At 42.4% G+C, this 22,036-nt stretch overlaps 1 protein-coding gene across 3 annotated transcripts in view; it reads right to left on the bottom strand.

The window, feature by feature from the left end:
• Window positions 1-5,917: 5,917 nt before the first annotated feature.
• LOC139381595 (phytanoyl-CoA hydroxylase-interacting protein-like) overlaps window positions 5,918-22,036 on the bottom strand; it is a 30,068-nt gene continuing 13,949 nt past the window's right edge. For 2 of the 3 annotated variants that reach the window (XM_071125244.1, XM_071125246.1), the window contains exons 3-5: window positions 15,826-16,000; window positions 11,965-12,082; window positions 5,918-6,620 (exon numbers count right to left, since the gene is read on the bottom strand). In XM_071125244.1, coding sequence (XP_070981345.1) covers window positions 6,059-6,620; window positions 11,965-12,082; window positions 15,826-16,000 — 855 coding nt within the window. In that variant the 3' untranslated portion in view covers window positions 5,918-6,058. The remainder of the gene's footprint in view (window positions 6,621-11,964; window positions 12,083-15,825; window positions 16,001-22,036) is intronic. The other variant, XM_071125245.1, reaches the window with a different exon arrangement.

A 22,036-nucleotide genomic window follows, 5' to 3' on the forward strand; every position in this document is an offset into this window, starting at 1 on the left:
AACTGGCCTACCTGGTTAAATAAAGGTGTTCTCAACTAGCCTACCTGGTTAAATAAAGGTGTTCTCAACTAGCCTACCTGGTTAAATAAAGGTGTTCTCAACTAGCCTACCTGGTTAAATAAAGGTGTTCTCAACTAGCCTACCTGGTTAAATAAAGGTGTTCTCAACTAGCCTACCTGGTTAAATAAAGGTGTTCTCAACTAGCCTACCTGGTTAAATAAAGGTGTTCTCAACTGGCCTACCTGGTTAAATAAAGGTGTTCTCAACTGGCCTACCTGGTTAAATAAAGGTGTTCTCAACTAGCCTACCTGGTTAAATAAAGGTGTTCTCAACTGGCCTACCTGGTTAAATAAAGGTGTTCTCAACTGGCCTACCTGGTTAAATAAAGGTGTTCTCAACTGGCCTACCTGGTTAAATAAAAGTGTTCTCAACTGGCCTACCTGGTTAAATAAAGGTGTTCTCAACTGGCCTACCTGGTTAAATAAAGGTGTTCTCAACTAGCCTACCTGGTTAAATAAAGGTGTTCTCAACTGGCCTACCTGGTTAAATAAAGGTGTTCTCAACTAGCCTACCTGGTTAAATAAAGGTGTTCTCAACTAGCCTACCTGGTTAAATAAAGGTGTTCTCAACTAGCCTACCTGGTTAAATAAAGGTGTTCTCAACTAGCCTACCTGGTTAAATAAAGGTGTTCTCAACTGGCCTACCTGGTTAAATAAAGGTGTTCTCAACTGGCCTACCTGGTTAAATAAAGGTGTTCTCAACTAGCCTACCTGGTTAAATAAAGGTGTTCTCAACTGGCCTACCTGGTTAAATAAAGGTGTTCTCAACTGGCCTACCTGGTTAAATAAAGGTGTTCTCAACTGGCCTACCTGGTTAAATAAAGGTGTTCTCAACTGGCCTACCTGGTTAAATAAAGGTGTTCTCAACTGGCCTACCTGGTTAAATAAAGGTGTTCTCAACTAGCCTACCTGGTTAAATAAAGGTGTTCTCAACTGGCCTACCTGGTTAAATAAAGGTGTTCTCAACTGGCCTACCTGGTTAAATAAAGGTGTTCTCAACTAGCCTACCTGGTTAAATAAAGGTGTTCTCAACTGGCCTACCTGGTTAAATAAAGGTGTTCTCAACTGGCCTACCTGGTTAAATAAAGGTGTTCTCAACTGGCCTACCTGGTTAAATAAAGGTGTTCTCAACTGGCCTACCTGGTTAAATAAAGGTGTTCTCAACTGGCCTACCTGGTTAAATAAAGGTGTTCTCAACTAGCCTACCTGGTTAAATAAAGGTGTTCTCAACTGGCCTACCTGGTTAAATAAAGGTGTTCTCAACTAGCCTACCTGGTTAAATAAAGGTGTTCTCAACTAGCCTACCTGGTTAAATAAAGGTGTTCTCAACTAGCCTACCTGGTTAAATAAAGGTGTTCTCAACTAGCCTACCTGGTTAAATAAAGGTGTTCTCAACTAGCCTACCTGGTTAAATAAAGGTGTTCTCAACTGGCCTACCTGGTTAAATAAAGGTGTTCTCAACTGGCCTACCTGGTTAAATAAAGGTGTTCTCAACTAGCCTACCTGGTTAAATAAAGGTGTTCTCAACTGGCCTACCTGGTTAAATAAAGGTGTTCTCAACTGGCCTACCTGGTTAAATAAAGGTGTTCTCAACTGGCCTACCTGGTTAAATAAAGGTGTTCTCAACTGGCCTACCTGGTTAAATAAAGGTGTTCTCAACTGGCCTACCTGGTTAAATAAAGGTGTTCTCAACTGGCCTACCTGGTTAAATAAAGGTGTTCTCAACTAGCCTACCTGGTTAAATAAAGGTGTTCTCAACTGGCCTACCTGGTTAAATAAAGGTGTTCTCAACTGGCCTACCTGGTTAAATAAAGGTGTTCTCAACTAGCCTACCTGGTTAAATAAAGGTGTTCTCAACTGGCCTACCTGGTTAAATAAAGGTGTTCTCAACTGGCCTACCTGGTTAAATAAAGGTGAAATACTTTTCTTTTTTTAAATTAAAATGCTGAGCTGTAGTCAATGAACAGCATTCTTACATAGGCACTCCTCTTGTCCAGATGGGATAGGGCAGTGTGCAGGCGATTGCATCGTCTGTGGATCTATTGGGGCGGTAAGAAAATTGGAGTGGGTCTAGGGTAACAGGTGATATGATCCTTGACTAGTCTCTCAAAGCACTTTGTGACGACAGAAGTGAGTGCTACGGGCCATAGTCCTTTAGTTCAGTTACCTTAGCTTTCTTGGGAACAATTTTCTTACATTTTATTTTGCCAGGCAAGTCAGTTAATAAGAACAAATTCTTATTTTCAATGACAGCCTAGGAACAGTCGGTTAACTGCCTTGTTCAGGGGCAGAACAACCTGCAACCAAAAGAGTTCTACCTCAAACCAAAAGAGTTCTACCTGCACCCAAAGGAGTTCTACCTGGAACCAAAAGAGTTCTACCTGGAACCAAAAGAGTTCTACCTGCAACCAGAAGAGTTATACCTGGAACCAAAAGAGTTCTACCTGGAACGAAAAGAGTTCTACCTGCAACCAAAAGAGTTCTACCTGGAACCAAAAGAGTTCTACCTGCAACCAGAAGAGTTCTACCTGCAACCAGAAGAGTTCTACCTGCAACCAGAAGAGTTCTACCTGCAACCAGAAGAGTTCTACCTGGAACCAAAAGAGTTCTACCTGGAACCAGAAGAGTTCTACCTGCAACCAAAAGAGTTCTACCTGCAACCAATATAGTTATACCTGGAACCAAAAGAGTTCTACCTGCAACCAAAGGAGTTATAGGTTCTACCTGCAACCAAAAGAGTTATATCTGCAACCAAAGGGGTTCTCCCTGCAACCAAAAGAGTTCTACCTGGAACCAAAAGGGTTCTACCTGCAACCAAAGGAGTTATGGGTTCTACCTGCAACCAAAATAGTTCTACCTGCAACCAAAAGGGTTCTACCTGCAACCAAAGGAGTTATGGGTTCTACCTGCAACCAAAATAGTTATGGGTTCTACCTGCAACCAAAAGAGTTCTACCTGCAACCAAAAGAGTTCTACCTGCAACCAAAATAGGTCTACCTGCAACCAACAGGGTTCTACCTGGAACCAAAAGAGCTGCACCTGCAACCAAAATAGGTCTACCTGCAACCAAAAGAGTTCTACCTAGAACCAAAAGAGTTATGGGTTCTACCAGCAACCAAAATAGTTTACCTGGAACCAAAATATTCTACCTGGAACCAAAATAGTTCTAACTGGAACCAAAAGAGTTCTGGGTTCTACCTGCAACCAAAAGAGTTTACCTGGAACCAAAATAGTTCTAACTGGAACCAAAAGGGTTTCTACCTGGAACCAAAATAGTTCTACCTGGAACCAAAAGGTTTCTTTAAAGGGGACAGCTTAAGATCCATTTTAGGTTCTAGATAGCACCTTGTTTTCTAAGTGTGTACGGCATGAGACACCGCTATAAACGGCTCAAAATTCAACTCTGTGCAAGCCTGCCCTGTCATCAAGAATCCACAATCAGAACCATGTCAGATTGTAACAGTTGACTGCAGTAGAATTCACTCTTGTTTTGTGTCTCTACATGACAACCAACATCAGCTGTTGAATTGTTGTGCTACAGTCAGCTGTGGTTAAATGTGACACATTTCTATCCGATCATGTGTCTTGGTCAGGATCTGTTGTACACATCCTCTGATACACGACTAGTTTGAATGTTAGCTTTACCACACGCTCATTTAGCATTTACTGACTTACCAGTTTGAATGTTAGCTTTACCACACGCTCATTTAGCATTTACTGACTTACCAGTTTGAATGTTAGCTTTACCACACGCTCATTTAGCATTTACTGACTTACCAGTTTGAATGTTAGCTTTACCACACGCTCATTTAGCATTTACTGACTTAACAGTTTGAATGTTAGCTTTACCACACGCTCATTTAGCATTTACTGACTTACCAGTTTGAATGTTAGCTTTACCACACGCTCATTTAGCATTTACTGACTTACCAGTTTGAATGTTAGCTTTACCACACGCTCATTTAGCATTTACTGACTTACCAGTTTGAATGTTAGCTTTACCACACGCTCATTTAGCATTTACTGACTTACCAGTTTGAATGTTAGCTTTACCACACGCTCATTTAGCATTTACTGACTTACCAGTTTGAATGTTAGCTTTACCACACGCTCATTTAGCATTTACTGACTTACCAGTTTGAATGTTAGCTTTACCACACACTCATTTAGCATTTACTGACTTAACAGTTATTCTGTTTAGAATGTTTCTAATCTATCCTTTGGCTATGATCAAAGTCTGGTTCACTTATTTTTTATACAGTAAAAATAACATTTTCTATCTTTGTTTTGTGATGTTTATTATGTTGAACACAGGATAATGTGGTTTCTGTTAATGATTGCAATACATATAACACAGAACCCATCAGACAACAACGAGGATGTGAAGACATCAGACTGACATCAGTGTAATGATGCAACCTGCCATGCTTCAGGCTGGGATTCAATCCCATTGCGGGTTATAGGTATTGTTCCTTCATTCGTGGAGATCGCATTCACTGTAAACGCTGGATATGTCAGCTCCATAGGAACTTGTCTTTAAAAACCGCAATACCTATAACCCACGATCGGAATTAATCACTACCGTAGAATCATCCAGAAATCACATTCCATTACAAGATAACATTAGAATGATCAAGTAATCACATTCCATTACAAGACCATGTTACGTAATACTAATCCATTATGCCTTGTTGAAGCTGTTACCACGGCTTGTTTCTAGCAGCTTGGTCAAGGTGTTGTTACCTTTGGCATATCATTACATTGCACCTGTATAATATCACTGTTAGACTGTTAATATGTATAATATGACTGTTAGAATCACCACAGCCAATAGGGTTAGAGAGTCACCACAGCCAGTAGGGTTGGAGAATCATCACAGCCAGTAGGGTTAGAGAGTCACCACAGCCAATAGGGTTAGAGAATCACCACAGCCAATAGGGTTAGAGAATCATCACTGCCAGTAGGGTTAGAGAATCACCACAGCCAATAGGGTTAGAGAATCACCACAGCCAATAGGGTTAGAGAATCACCACAGCCAATAGGGTTAGAGAAGCATCACTGCCAGTAGGGTTAGAGAATCACCACAGCCAGTAGGGTTAGAGAATCGCCACAGCCAATAGGACACCTACACCACCCGATGTCACAGGAAGGCCATAAAGATCATCAAGGACATCAACCACCCGAGCCACTGCCTGTTCACCCCGCTATCATCCAGAAGGCGAGGTCAGTACAGGTGCATCAAAGCTGGGACCGAGAGACTGAAAAACAGCTTCTATCTCAAGGCCATCAGACTGTTAAACAGCCCTCACTAACACTGAGTGGCTGCTGCCAACACACTGACACTGACTCAACTCCAGCCACTTTAATAATGGGAATTGATGGGAAATGATGTAAATATATCACTAGCCACTTTAAACAATGCTACCTTATATAATGTTACTTACCCTACATTATTCATCTCATATGCATACGTATATACTGTACTCTATATCATCGACTGTATCCTTATGTAATACATGTATCACTAGCCACTTTAAACTATGCCACTTTGTTTACATACTCATCTCATTTGTACATACTGTACTCGATACCATCTACTGTATCTTGCCTATGCTGCTCTGTACCATCACTCATTCATATATCCTTATGTACATATTCTTTATCCCCTTACACTGTGTACAAGACAGTAGTTTTGGAATTGTTAGTTAGATTACTTGTTATTACTGCATTGTCGGAACTAGAAGCACAAGCATTTCGCTACACTCGCACTAACATCTGCTAACCATGTGTATGTGACAAATAAAATTTGATTTGATTTGATTTAGAGAATCACCACAGCCAATAGGGTTAGAGAATCACCACAGCCAATAGGGTTAGAGAATCACCACAGCCAATAGGATTAGAGAATCACCACAGCCAATAGGGTTAGAGAAGTATTATTTTCCGTAGAACTGCAGGGACCTCGTAGTAACGCCCCCTCCCTCCCCACGGTTTGCTGGTTAGCGTCCCACGCTGATGTTGCAGGTCTTACAACTGGGGTCCTTCTTAGCATTGATGGTGGACATGCTACTGAGCTGGTGTCCTTGGATCTCCTCCACGCTGCCTAGGGCCAGGTCCACGGGTTCGGTGTAAATCACCTCGAGAATCACATCCTGGGCGTGGTGGAACACCAGCCGCCCCCCCTCCTCCTCCTCCTGGGTGCATGTCAGGAAGCAGTTGTCTAAGATGTCCAGCGCCGGGAGGCGGCCCTTACAGAATCGGTCCCCTGGGGAGCCCTCTGGGGCCAGCACCAGGATCACGTAGTGGTAGGCTGTGTACATGCAGTAGAAGTCCCCGAAGTACAGGTTGGTCTTGGGGTTGAAAAGGACCTCGGCCTGGATCTCGAAGCGGTAGCGTCCGTAGGGGGAGTCCTGGGGGGGCTTGCCTGTGTTGAACTCCGTGTTGCAGCTGAAGTAGATGCCTTCCAGCTTGCCACTGATGGGAGAGCCGTGGCTGCCACTGTTGTCCTTTACAGTCGGGAGCATCCGGTTGTCCTGTGTCTCTCTGGAACCACAAGAGGGGCTTATCACCACACCAGACCACGTTAATCAACCAGCATGCAAACACAATCAAACACAGAGACAGACAATCAGCAAGGGAACAGAACTCTGAGTCTACAACAACAGAACTCTGCTCTCCCAAGAAACAAAGAGATCTTCTGTTGAATCTGACAATTACTCTTAATGGTTGTACAGTCGTCTCAAATAAAACTGTGAAGGACCTCGGCGTTACTCTGGTCCCTGATCTCTCTTTTGAAGAACATATCAAGACTGTTTCAAGGACAGCTTTTTTCCATCTACGTAACATTGCAAAAATCAGAAACTTTCTGTCCAAAAATGATGCAGAAAAATTAATCCATGCTTTTGTTACTTCTAGGTTAGACTACTGCAATGCTCTACTTTCCGGCTACCCGGATAAAGCACTAAATAAACTTCAGTTAGTGCTAAATACAGCTGCTAGAATCCTGACTAGAACCAAAAAAATTGATCATATTACTCCAGTGCTAGCCTCTCTACACTGGCTTCCTTTCAAGGCAAGGGCTGATTTCAAGGTTTTACTGCTAACCTACAAAACATTACATGGGCTTGCTCCTACCTATCTCTCCGATCTGGTCCTGCCGTACATACCTACACGTACGCTACGGTCACAAGACGCAGGCCTCCTAATTGTCCCTAGAATTTCTAAGCAAACAGCCTCTAACTCTATTACAGGGGCTGAGTCACTGGCTTACTGGTGCTCTTTCATGCCGTCCCTAGGAGGGGTGCGTCACTTGAGTGGGTTGAGTCACTGATGTGATCTTCCTGTCTGGGTTGGCGCCTCCCTTGGGTTGTGCCGTGGTGGAGATATTTGTGGGCTATACTCAGCCTTGTCTCAGGATGGTAAGTTGGTGGTTGAAGATATCCCTCTAGTAGTGTGGGGGCTGTGCTTTGGCAAAGTGGGTAGGGTTATATCCTTCCTGTTTGGCCCCGTCCGGGGGTATCATCGGATGGGGCCACAGTGTCTCCTGACCCCTCCTGTCTCAGCCTCCAGTATTTATACTGCAGTAGTTTATGTGTCGGGGGGCAAGGGTCAGTTTGTTATATCTGGAGTACTTCTCCTGTCTTATCCGGTGTCCTGTGTGAATTTAAGTATGCTCTCTCTAATTCTCTCTTTCTCTCTTTCTTTCTCTCTCTCGGAGGACCTGAGCCCTAGGGCCATGCCTCAGGACTACCTGGCATGATGACTCCTTGCTGTCCCCAGTCCACCTGGCCGTGCTGCTGCTCCATTTTCAACTGTTCTGCCTGTGATTATTATTATTTGACAATGTTGGTAATTTATGAACATTTGAACATCTTGGCCATGTTCTGTTATAATTTCCACCTGGCACAGCCAGAAGAGGACTGGCCACCCCTCATAGCCTGGTTCCTCTCTAGGTTTCTTCCTGGGTTTTGGCCTTTCTAGGTAGTTTTTCCTAGCCAACGTGCTTCAACACCTGCATTGCTTGCTGTTTGGGGTTTTAGGTTGGGTTTCTGTACAGCACTTTGAGATATCAGCTGATGTACGAAGGGCTATATAAATACATTTGATTTGATTTGATTTGCCTCTACTGGTCAAAGTTGAGAATCTTAGTCATTTGACAGATACTGAGAGAGGTAAGAGATTCCATAATGCAGAACCAGAAGCTGTCAGTCTCTGTTGAGGAGAGAGGCTTTGACCTGAATGCTCTTCACTGTGATAATGAGATGATACTATAAATAATTAACCAGATCAGATATTTAGATCTGAATAATACTATAAATAATTAACCAGATCAGATATTTAGATCTGAATAATACTATAAATAATTAACCAGATCAGATATTTATATCTGAATGATACTATAAATAAAAAACAGATCAGATATTTATATCTGAATGATACTATAAATAAAAAAAAAGATCAGATATTTATATCTGAATAACACTATAAATAATTAACCAGATCAGATATTTATATCTAAATAATACTATAAATAATTAACCAGATCAGATATTTATATCTGAATAATACTATAAATAATTAACCAGATCAGATATTTTCAGTGCTACATTAGTCTGTTACTGGCTGTTGTCTGGACCACTGGAAAGCAATATTGTTATCAATACAACTATTTATCCTTTGTTTAACTAGGCAAGTCAGTTAAAGAACAAATTCTTATTTTCACAGACGGCCTAGGAACAGTGGGTTACCTGCCTTGTTCAAGGCAGAATGACAGATTTTTACCTTGTCAGCTCGGGGATTCAATCTTTCAACCATTCAATTACAAGTCCAACACTCTAACCAGTAGGCGACCTGCCGCCCATGAATACAATGCAGTTACCAATACTATCATCAATACTATTATGAATACAATACTACTACCAATACAATACTATTACCAATACAATACTATTATGAATACAATACTACTACCAATACTAATAAGAATACAATACTATTACCAATATTATTAGCAATATAATACTATTACCTATACTATTATCAATACAATGCTATTATCAATACAATACAATACTACTATGAATACAATACTATTACCAATACAATACTACTATGAATACAATACTATTACCAATACAATACTACTATGAATACAATACTACTACCAATACAATACTATTACCAATACAATACTATTATGAATACAATACTACTACCAATACTAATAAGAATACAATACTATTACCAATATTATTAGCAATATAATACTATTACCTATACTATTACCAATACAATACTATTATGAATACAATACTATTATGAATACAAGACTACTACCAATACAATACTACTACCAATACAATACTACTATGAATACAATACTACTACCAATACAATACTACTACAGATACAATACTATTACCAATACAATACTATTATGAATACAATACTACTACCAATACAATACTACTACAGATACAATACTATTACCAATACAATACTATTATGAATACAATACTACTACCAATACTAATAAGAATACAATACTATTACCAATATTAGTATCAATACAATACTATTATAAATAATATTATCAATACAATACTATTATCAATACTATTACCAATACAATACCATTACCAATACTATTATCAATACAATACTATTATCAATACTAAACTATTATCAATACAATACTATTATCAATACAATACTATTACCAATACTATTACCAATACAATATGATTACCAATACAAATCATATTACTAATAATATTATCAATACAATACTACTACTAATATGTGTATCAGCATAATACTATTGCCAATACAATACTATTACATATACTATTAGCAATACAATACTACTACCAATACAATACTAGTATCAATACTATTACCAATACAATACTATTATCAATACAATACTATTATCGATACTATTACCAATACAATAATATTATCAATACAATACTATTATCAATACTATTACCAATACAATACTATTACCAATACAATACTATTATCAATACAATACTATTATCAATACAATACTAATACCAATACAATACTATTACCAATACAATAATATTTCCAATACTATTATCAATACAATACTACTACTAATATTTGTATCAATATAATACTATTACCAATACAATACCATTACCTATACTATTATAAATACACTACTATTATCAATACAATACTATTACTAATACTATTACTAATACTATACTATTACCAAATACTATTAAGAATAAAATGCAGCTACCAACACTATTATCAATAATATTATGAATACAATACTACTACCAATACTAATAAGAGTACAATACTACTACCAATACAATACTATTACCTATACTAATATCAATACAATACTATTATCAATACAATACTACTACCAATACAATACTATTACCTATACTAATATCAATACAATACTATTATCAATACAATACTACTACCAATACAATACTATTACCAATATTATTATCAATACAATAGTATTACCGATACAATACTTTTAACAAGACTATTATCAATACAATACTATTACCAAATACTATTACCAATACTATTATATAAATACAATACTATTACCAATACAATACTATTACCAAAACTATTATGAATGCAATACTATTACCAATACTTTTACCAATATTATTACCAATACAATACTATTACCAATACTATTATGAATACAATACTATTATCAATACAATACTTTTACCAATACAATACTTTTACCAAATACTATTACCAATACAATACAATTGCCAATACTATTACCAATGTTGTTACTAATACAATACTATTATCAATACAATACTATTGCCAATACTATTATCAATACAATACTATTGCCAATACTGTTATGAATATAATACTATTTACAATACTATTACCAATATTGTTATGAATACAATAATATTATCAATACAATACTATTACCTATACTATTATGAATACTATTATAGTACCAATACTGTTATGAATACCAATACAATACTATTACCAATACTATTATCGATACAATACTATTATGAATACAATAATATTACCAATACTATTAAGAATACAATACTAGTACCATTACTGATGCCAATAATGTTATGAATACAATACTATTACCGATACTATTATGAATACAATACTATTATGAATACAATACTATTACCAATATTATTAAGAATACAATACTAGTACCAATGCTGATACCAATACTGGTATGAATACAATACTATTATGAATAAAATACTATTATGAATACAATACTAGTAAGATTACTATTAAGAATACAATACTATTAGCAATACTATTATGAATACAATACTATTATCAATACTATTAGAAATACAATACTATTACCGGTACAATTACCAATACTTTTATGAATACAATACTATTACCAATACTATTATAAATACAATACTATTACCAATAATATTACCAATACTATTACCAATACTATTAGAAATACAATACTATTACCAATACAATTAGAAATACAATACTATTACCAATACTATTTTGAATAAAATAGTTTTACCAATACTATTACCAATACTATTATGAATACAATACTATTATCAATACTATTAGAAATACAATACTATTACCGGTACAATTACCAATACTTTTATGAATACAATACTATTACCAATACTATTAGAAATACAATACTATTACCAATACTATTAGAAATGCAATACTATTACCAAATACAATTATCAATACAATACTATTATCAAATACTATGATGAATACAATACTATTACCAATACTATTATCAACACTATTACCAATACTAGTATCAATTCAATACTACCATCTACTCTCTCGTTACCAATAGAAAGCTGTTCAGCTTTTAAAAGTTGAGAGAAAATGCTGTATGTACCTCGTTTTATTGAAGTAGTCATTCTGCTGGTTCCGATAAAACACTGAGAATCTCAACATCCTACCAGCTATCACCTCGGCCTTCTCCAGCAACTGTATCAGATGCACAGTAGAGTAGTCTGGGGAAAAAATACAAATAATAATAGTTATTTGAATCAAATCAAAGTTTATTTGTCACGTGCGCCGAATACAACAGGCTCTAACTGTAATTTCACCTTACATTGAAATGCTTACTTACAGGCTCTAACCAATAGTGCAAAAAGGGTATTAGGTGAACAATAGCTAAGTAAAGAAATATAAACAACAGTAAAAAGACAGTGAAAAACAGTAGCGAGGCTATATACAGTAGAGAGGCTATATACAGTAGAGAGGCTATATACAGTAGAGAGGCTATATACAGAAGAGAGGCTATATACAGTAGAGAGGCTATATACAGTAGAGAGGCTATAAACAGTAGAGAGGCAATATACAGTAGAGAGGCTATTTACAGTAGAGAGGCTACATACAGTAGAGGCTATATACAGAAGAGAGGCTATATACAGTAGAGAGGCTATATACAGTAGTGAGGCTACATACAGACACCGGTTAGTCAGGCTGATTGAGGTAGTATGTACATGTAAAGAGGGGTTGACGGGTGGTGGGTGGCAGGACACAATGCAGATAGCCCAGTTAGCCAATGTGCGGGAGCACTGGTTGGTCGGCCCAATTGAGGTAGTATGTACATGAATGTATAGTTAAAGTGACTGTGCATATATGATAAACCGAGAGTAACAGCAGTGTAAAAGAGGGGTTGAAGGGGAGGCACACAATGCAAATAGTCCGGGTAGCCATTTGGTTACCTGTTCAGGAGTCTTATGGCTTGGGGGTAAAAACTGTTGAATCCTTTTTGTCCTAGACTTGGCACTCCGGTACCGCTTGCCATGCTGTAGTAGAGAGAACAGTCTATGACTGGGGTTTTGACAATTTTTAGGTCTTCCTCTGACACCGCCTGGTGTAAAGGTCCTGGATGGCAGGCAGCTTAGCCCCAGTGATGTACTGGGCCATACGCACTACCCTCTGAAGTGTCTCGCGGTCGGAGGCTGAGCAATTGCCGTACCAGGCAGTGATGCAACCAGGATGCTCTCGACGGTGCAGCTGAAGAACCTTTTTATAATTTTTTTTGGTATTTTTACCCTCAATTAGTGGTTACTACTCTCATCGCTACAACTCCCGTACGGGCTCGGGAGAGACAAAGGTCGAAAGCCATGCGTCCTCCGAAACACAACCCATCCAAGCCGCACTGTTTCTTAACACAGAGCGCATCCAACCCGGAGGAAACACCGTGCACTGTGCCCGGCCCGCCACAGGAGTCGCTGGTGCGCGATGAGACAAGGATATCCCTACTGGCCAAACAATCCCTAACCCGGGCGACGCTAGGCCAATTGTGCGTCGCCCCAAGGACCTCCCGGTCGGGGCCGGCTGCGACAGAGCCTGGGCGCGAACCCAGAGTCTCTGGAGGCACAGCTAGCGCTGCGATGCACTCTAGAGCACTGCGCCACCCGGGAGGCTCCAGCTGCAGAACCTTTTGAGGATCTCAGGACCCATGCCAAATCTTTTTAGTTTTCTGAGGGGGAATAGGCTTTGTCATGCCCTCTTCACGACCCTCTTGGTGTGTTTGGACCATTCTAGTTTGTTGGTGATGTGGACACCAAGGAACTTGAAGATCTCAACCTGCTCCACTACAGCCCCATCGAAGAGAATGGGGGTGTACTCGGTCCTCCTTTTCTTGTAGTCCACAATCATCTCCTTAGTCTTGGTTACGTTGAGGGAGAGGTTGTTATTCTGGCACCACCCGGCCAAGTCTCTGACCTCCTCCCTATAGGCATTCTCGTCGTTGTCGGTGATGAGACTGTTGTGTTCTGTTGTGTCGTCTGCAAACTTAATGATGGTGTTAGAGTCGTGCCTGGCCATGCAGTCGTGGGGGAACAAGGAGGGGACTGAGCACTCACCCCTGGGGAGCTCTAGTGTTGAGGATCAGCGTGGCAGATGTGTTACTCACCACCTGGGGGCGGCCAGTCAGGAAGTCCAGGATCCATTTGTGGAGGGAGGTGTTTAGTCCTAGGATCCTTAGCTTAGTGATGAGCTTTGAGGGTACTATGGTGTTGAACGCTGAGCTGTAGTCAATGAATAACATTCTCACATAAGTGTTCCTTTTGTCCATGTGGGAAAGGGCAGTGTGGAGTGTAGTAGAGATTGCATTATCTATGGATCTGTTTGGGCAGTATGCAAATTGGAGTGGGTTTAGGGTTTCTGGGATAATGGTGTTTATGTGAGTCATTACCAGCCTTTCAAAGCACTTCATGGCTACGGACGTGATTGCTACGGGTATGTAGTCAATTAGGCAGGTTGTTCTTGGGCACAGGGACTATTGTGGTCTGCTTGAAACAGACCAAACTTGCACTTTTTCCATTCCACAGGGGATTAAAACCTGAGGAAGTTGTCATTTGGTTGTCAGTTGGGTGCAAGTTGGTTGCCAGTTGATTGTCAGTTGGTTGTTGTGACCCTGGAGGACTGGAGCCGTCTGCCTCAATGACGATGACTTTGGTGCTATTCTAGTCCTCCATCAAGAAATCACTGTCACATCTCTGCTGCTATTTAACTCTAAACCATCAGCTGTCTCTCTGCTCATTGACATGGTTATTCCCTTAATTAAACTCTCTCTCCCACCTGCTCTCTGTAATTCTCCCACCAGCTCTCTGTAATTCTCCCACCAGCTCTCTGTAATTCTCCCACCAGCTCTCTGTAATTCTCCCACCAGCTCTCTGTAATTCTCCCACCAGCTCTCTGTAATTCTCCCACCAGCTCTCTGTAATTCTCCCACCAGCTCTCTCTAATTCTCCCACCAGCTCTCTGTAATTCTCCCACCAGCTCTCTGTAATTCTCCCACCAGCTCTCTGTAATTCTCCCACCAGCTCTCTGTAATTCTCCCACCAGCTCTCTGTAATTCTCCCACCAGCTCTCTGTAATTCTCCCACCAGCTCTCTGTAATTCTCCCACCAGCTCTCTCTAATTCTCCCACCAGCTCTCTGTAATTCTCCCACCAGCTCTCTCTAATTCTCCCACCAGCTCTCTGTAATTCTCCCACCAGCTCTCTGTAATTCTCCCACCAGCTCTCTGTAATTCTCCCACCAGCTCTCTGTAATTCTCCCACCAGCTCTCTGTAATTCTCCCACCAGCTCTCTGTAATTCTCCCACCAGCTCTCTGTAATTCTCCCACCAGCTCTCTGTAATTCTCCCACCTGCTCTCTGTAATTCTCCCACCAGCTCTCTGTAATTCTCCCACCAGCTCTCTGTAATTCTCCCACCTGCTCTCTGTAATTCTCCCACCAGCTCTCTGTAATTCTCCCACCAGCTCTCTGTAATTCTCCCACCAGCTCTCTGTAATTCTCCCACCAGCTCTCTGTAATTCTCCCACCAGCTCTCTGTAATTCTCCCACCAGCTCTCTGTAATTCTCCCACCAGCTCTCTGTAATTCTTCCACCAGCTCTCTGTAATTCTCCCACCAGCTCTCTGTAATTCTCCCACCAGCTCTCTGTAATTCTCCCACCAGCTCTCTCTAATTCTCCCACCAGCTCTCTGTAATTCTCCCACCAGCTCTCTGTAATTCTCCCACCAGCTCTCTGTAATTCTCCCACCAGCTCTCTGTAATTCTTCCACCAGCTCTCTGTAATTCTCCCACCAGCTCTCTGTAATTCTCCCACCAGCTCTCTGTAATTCTCCCACCAGCTCTCTACATCTTCATACACTCCCTCTCCTGTTTCTCTCTATTTCATCACTCTTTCTTTTCTGTTTCTCACCCCCTCGCTCCTCCCCTTGTTTTCACCTGCAGTGTAGAATTCGATGATCTCACTCCATTCAGAGACAGCATAGTTCCCGTCACTCTGTTTGGAGGCAGTCTGGACAGCTACAGTGTAATCTGTCCTGGGGCTCAGGAACCAGTGGCCTCTCACTGTCATGGGCAGTGGCACCACCTTCGCCACCAGCTTAGTGGGGACATCCTGAAACACAGGGACAGACAAGCATTATAGTGGAGACATCCAAAAACACAGGGACAGACAGCCAGTTTAGTGGGGACATCCTGAAACACAGGGACAGGCAGCCAGCAGCTTAGTGGGGACATCCTGAAACACAGGGACAGGCAGCCACCAGCTTAGTGGGGACATCCTGAAACACAGGGACAGACAAGCATTATAGTGGAGACATCCTGAAACACAGGGACAGGCTGCCAGCAGCTTAGTGGGGACATCCTGAAACACAGGGACAGGCAGCCAGCAGCTTAGTGGGGACATCCTGAAACACAGGGACAGGCAGCCATTATAGTGGAGACATCCAAAAACACAGGGACAGACAGCCAGTTTAGTGGGGACATCCTGAAACACAGGGACAGGCAGCCAGCAGACTTAGTGCTGAAACACAAGAACTAACAACAAGCTTAGTGGGGACATCCTGAAACACAGGGAAAGGCAACCACCAGCTTAGTGGGGACATCCTGAAACACAGGGAAAGGCAGCCACCAGCTTAGTGGGGACATCCTGAAACACAGGGACAGACAACCATTATAGTGGAGACATCTGAAAACACAGGGACAGACAGCCAGTTTAGTGGGGACATCCTGAAACACAGGGAAAGGCAGCCAGCAGCTTAGTGGGGACATCCTGAAACACAGGGACAGACAGCCAGTTTAGTGGGGACATCCTGAAACACAGGGACAGGCAGCCAGCAGACTTAGTGCTGAAACACAAGAACTAACAACAAGCTTAGTGGGGACATCCTGAAACACAGGGAAAGGCAACCACCAGCTTAGTGGGGACATCCTGAAACACAGGGAAAGGCAGCCACCAGCTTAGTGGGGACATCCTGAAACACAGGGACAGACAACCATTATAGTGGAGACATCTGAAAACACAGGGACAGACAGCCAGTTTAGTGGGGACATCCTGAAACACAGGGAAAGGCAGCCAGCAGCTTAGTGGGGACATCCTGAAATACAGGGACAGACAACCATTATAGTGGAGACATCCGAAAACACAGGGACAGACAGCCAGTTTAGTGGGGACATCCTGAAACACAGGGAAAGGCAGCCAGCAGCTTAGTGGGGACATCCTGAAATACAGGGACAGACAACCATTATAGAGGAGACATCCGAAAACACAGGGACAGACAGCCAGTTTAGTGGGGACATCCTGAAACACAGGGACAGACAGCCAGCTTAGTGGGGACATCCTGAAACACAGGGACAGACAGCCAGCTTAGTGGGGACATCCTGAAACACAGGGACAGGCAGCCATTATAGTGGAGACATCCGAAAACACAGGGACAGACAGCCAGTTTAGTGGAGACATCCTGAAACACAGGGACAAGCAGCCAGCAGACTTAGTGCTGAAACACAAGAACTAACAACAAGCTTAGTGGGGACATCCTGAAACGAATGGACAGACATCTAGCTTAGAGGAGACATCCAGAAAAATGGAGACCAACAACCAGCTTCGTGGGAACATCCTTAAACACAGGGACAGAAAACCAATGTAATTGGGACGTCCTGAAACACAGAGACAGACAAGCAACGTAGTGGGGACATCCTGAAACATAGGGAAAGACAACCAGCCAGCTTAGTGGAAACATCCTGAAACACAAGGACAGACAAGAAGCTTAGTGGGGACATCCTGAAACACAGACAGACAACCAGCTTAGTGGGGACATCCTTAAACACAGAGACAGACAACCAGCTTAGTGGGGACATCCTGAAACACAGAGACAGACAACCAGCTTAGTGGGGACATCCTGAAACACAGAGACAGACAACCAGCTTAGTGGGGACATCCTGAAACACAGACAGACAACCAGCTTAGTGGGGACATCCTGAAACACAGAGACAAACAACCAGCTTAGTGGGGACATCCTGAAACACAGAGACAAACAACCAGCTTAGTGGGGACATCCTAAAACACAGAGACAGACAACCAGCTTAGTGGGGACATCCTGAAACACAGAGACAGACAACCAGCTTAGTGGGGACATCCTGAAACAGAAGCATACAACCAGCTTAGTGGGGACATCCTGGAACACAGGGAAAGACAACCAGCCAGCTAATTAGGAACATCCTGAAAAATAGAGACACTCAGTTTAGTGGAGACAATCCGGAAATACAGAGACAGACAACCAGCTTAGTGGAGACATCCTGAAACGCCAGAACCAGTCATCCACCGCAGGAGCCTCGTTCTGACTCTGATGCCAAGGAGCCAGAACCGGCTGATACCCCAATACACACTGGAAAGGAGAGAAGTTAGTGGAGGAGTGGCGGAGTGAGTTCTGGGCCATCTCTGCCCAGGGCACAAACGCTGCCCAGTTCCCAGGCCGGTCCTGGCAATAAGACCTCAGAAACCTACCCACATCCTGGTTAACTCTCTCCACCTGCCCGTTTCTCTTGGGGTGAAAACCTGAGGTAAGGCTGACCGAGACCCCCAGATGTTCCATGAACGCTCTCCAGACTCTCAAAGTGAACTGTTGTAAACTTACCTCTGGGCAGGTGCCTAGGAGCCTTACGCTGGGCGCACACCGAGCAGGAGGAAACATAAACCCTCACATCTTTAGCCAAAGTGGGCCACCTGTACTTCCCACTAAGACAGCGCACCGTCCAACCAATCCCAGGATGACCAGAGGAGGGTGACGTGTGGCCCAAATAGATCAGCCGGTCGTGGACAGCAGACAGAACGTACAGACGCTCAGTGTGGGAGCTGGACGCGGACATTGAGCGGGCATACCGTGCAGAGCCCGCTCCCCCTCAGTGTCCGCGTCCAGCTCCCATACTACCGGCGCCACCAAGCAAGAGGCGGGGGAGTATGGGAGTGGGATCCATGGACCACTCCTCTGTCTCATACAGCCGGGACAGTGCGTCAGCCTTAACGTTCTGGGAGCCCGGTCTGTACGAAAGGGTGAAAACAAAACGGGTGAAAAACATGGCCCACCTTGCCTGGCGAGGGTTCAGTCTCCTCGTTGCCCGCATGTACTCCAGATAGCAGTGGTCAGTCCAAATGAGAAAAGGGTGTTTAGCCCCCTCAAGCCAATGTCTCCACGCCTTCAAGGCCTTGATGACAGCCAACAGCTCCCGGTCCTCCACGTCATAGTTTTGCTCCGCCTGGCTGAGCTTCTTCAAGAAGAAGGCACAGGGGCGGAGCTTCGGTGGCGTACCCGAGTGCTGAGAGAGCACCGCTCCTATCCCAGCCTCGGACGCATCCACCTCTACTATGAAAGCCAAAGAGGGATCCGGATGGGCCAGCACGGGCACCAAGGTAAACCAAGCCCTTAGTTGCCCAAAAGCCCTGTCCGCCTCAACTGACCACTGCAGACGTACAGGACCCCCCTTCAGCAGTGAGGTAATGGGAGCAGCCACCTGACCAAAACCCTGGGTAAATCTCCGGTAGTAATTGGTAAACCCTAAGAACCACTACACCTCCTTTACCGTGGTGGGAGTCGGCCAATTACGCACGGCTGAAATGCGGTCACTCTGTTATGCACGTGAGTGAGGACCCAAAAGCGGTTTAACAAAAACAGAGTCCTTTAATGTCAAAACACAGGGAAGACATAGATCCTCTTCAGATGTATATAATGGCAAAATAGACAACCCGCAGAGAGGGCGATAAATGAATCATAAAGTCCTTCTGATATTTACAGAAGAGTCCCCCTTCTAGCAGCAGAGGAGAATAGCTGGGTTAGAGTCCCCTTCTTAGCAGCAGAGGAGAATAGCTGGGTTAGCGGCGACAGACTGCTGGTCTCTCTGGGTAGGCGCGGGTCGTAGAGGACAGAGGTACCTGATCACACGTAGCATCAGATGAACAGGCAGATTCCGACAGGACGGGACAAGGGTGAAGCAAACAAGACGATAGTTTGGAGAAACTCAAACGAGAATCTGACAAAGACAGAAGCAGGAACAGAGAGAGAAATAGAGACCTAATCAGAGGGAAAAAAGGAACAGGTGGGAAAAGGGTGAACGAGGTAGTTTAGAGAAGATGAGGAACAGCTGGGAGAAGGAGAGGAAGAGAAGGTAACCTAATACGACCAGCAGAGGGAGACGAAGTGAAGAGAAAGAACAGGAACAAGACATAATATGACAATACATGACACACTCTCCATCTCCACCCCTGATATGGAAATCGATACCCTAGGAAGGAGACGGCTTGCTGAAAGAACAGGCGTTTCTCAGCCTTGACGTACAGGTCATGCTCCAACAGTCGTCCAAGTACACTGCGCACCAAAGAAACATGCTTGGCGCGTGTAGTGGAGTACAGTGCCTTGCGAAAGTATTCGGCCCCCTTGAACTTTGCGACCTTTTGCCACATTTCAGGCTTCAAACATAAAGATATAAAACTGTATTTTTTTGTGAAGAATCAACAACAAGTGGGACACAATCATGAAGTGGAACAACATTTATTGGATATTTCAAACTTTTTTAACAAATCAAAAACTGAAAAATTGGGCGTGCAAAATTATTCAGCCCCCTTAAGTGAATACTTTGTAGCGCCACCTTTTGCTGCGATTACAGCTGTAAGTCGCTTGGGGTATGTCTCTATCAGTTTTGCACATCGAGAGACTGAAATTTTTTCCCATTCCTCCTTGCAAAACAGCTCGAGCTCAGTGAGGTTGGATGGAGAGCATTTGTGAACAGCAGTTTTCAGTTCTTTCCACAGATTCTCGATTGGATTCAGGTCTGGACTTTGACTTGGCCTTTCTAACACCTGGATATGTTTATTTTTGAACCATTCCATTGTAGATTTTGCTTTATGTTTTGGATCATTGTCTTGTTGGAAGACAAATCTCCGTCCCAGTCTCAGGTCTTTTGCAGACTCCATCAGGTTTTCTTCCAGAATGGTCCTGTATTTGGCTCCATCCATCTTCCCATCAATTTTAACCATCTTCCCTGTCCCTGCTGAAGAAAAGCAGGCCCAAACCATGATGCTGCCACCACCATGTTTGACAGTGGGGATGGTGTGGTCAGGGTGATGAGCTGTATTGCTTTTACGCCAAACATAACGTTTTGCATTGTTGCCAAAAAGTTCAATTTTGGTTTCATCTGACCAGAGCACCTTCTTCCACATGTTTGGTGTGTCTCCCAGGTGGCTTGTGGCAAACTTTAAACAACACTTTTATGGATATCTTTAAGAAATGGCTTTCTTCTTGCCACTCTTCCATAAAGGCCAGATTTGTGCAATATACGACTGATTGTTGTCCTATGGACAGAGTCTCCCACCTCAGCTGTAGATCTCTGCAGTTCATCCAGAGTGATCATGGGCCTCTTGGCTGCATCTCTGATCAGTCTTCTCCTTGTATGAGCTGAAAGTTTAGAGGGACGGCCAGGTCTTGGTAGATTTGCAGTGGTCTGATACTCCTTCCATTTCAATATTATCGCTTGCACAGTGCTCCTTGGGATGTTTAAAGCTTGGGAAATCTTTTTGTATCCAAATCCGGCTTTAAACTTCTTCACAACAGTATCTCAGACCTGCCTGGTGTGTTCCTTGTTCTTCATGATTCTCTCTGCGCTTTTAACGGACCTCTGAGACTATCACAGTGCAGGTGCATTTATACGGAGACTTGATTACACACAGGTGGATTGTATTTATCATCATTAGTCATTTAGGTCAACATTGGATCATTCCGAGATCCTCAATGAACTTCTGGAGAGAGTTTGCTGCACTGAAAGTAAAGGGGCTGAATAATTTTGCACGCCCAATTTTTCAGTTTTTGATTTGTTAAAAAAGTTTGAAATATCCAATAAATGTTGTTCCACTTCATGATTGTGTCTCACTTGTTGTTGATTATTCACAAAAAAATACAGTTTTATACCTTTATGTTTGAAGCCTGAAATGTGGTAAAAGGTCGCAAAGTTCAAGGGGGTCGAATACTTTCGGCCCCTTTGAACTGTATATCAAAATGTCATCGATATACACCACTACACCCTGCCCGTGCAGGTCCCTGAAAATCTAGTCTACAAAGAATTGGAAGACTGATGGAGCATTTATCAAATCGTACGGCATGACGAG

The sequence above is a fragment of the Oncorhynchus clarkii genome, chromosome 23 (genome assembly GCF_045791955.1).
Source record: "Oncorhynchus clarkii lewisi isolate Uvic-CL-2024 chromosome 23, UVic_Ocla_1.0, whole genome shotgun sequence".
Lineage (NCBI taxonomy): Eukaryota > Metazoa > Chordata > Actinopteri > Salmoniformes > Salmonidae > Oncorhynchus > Oncorhynchus clarkii.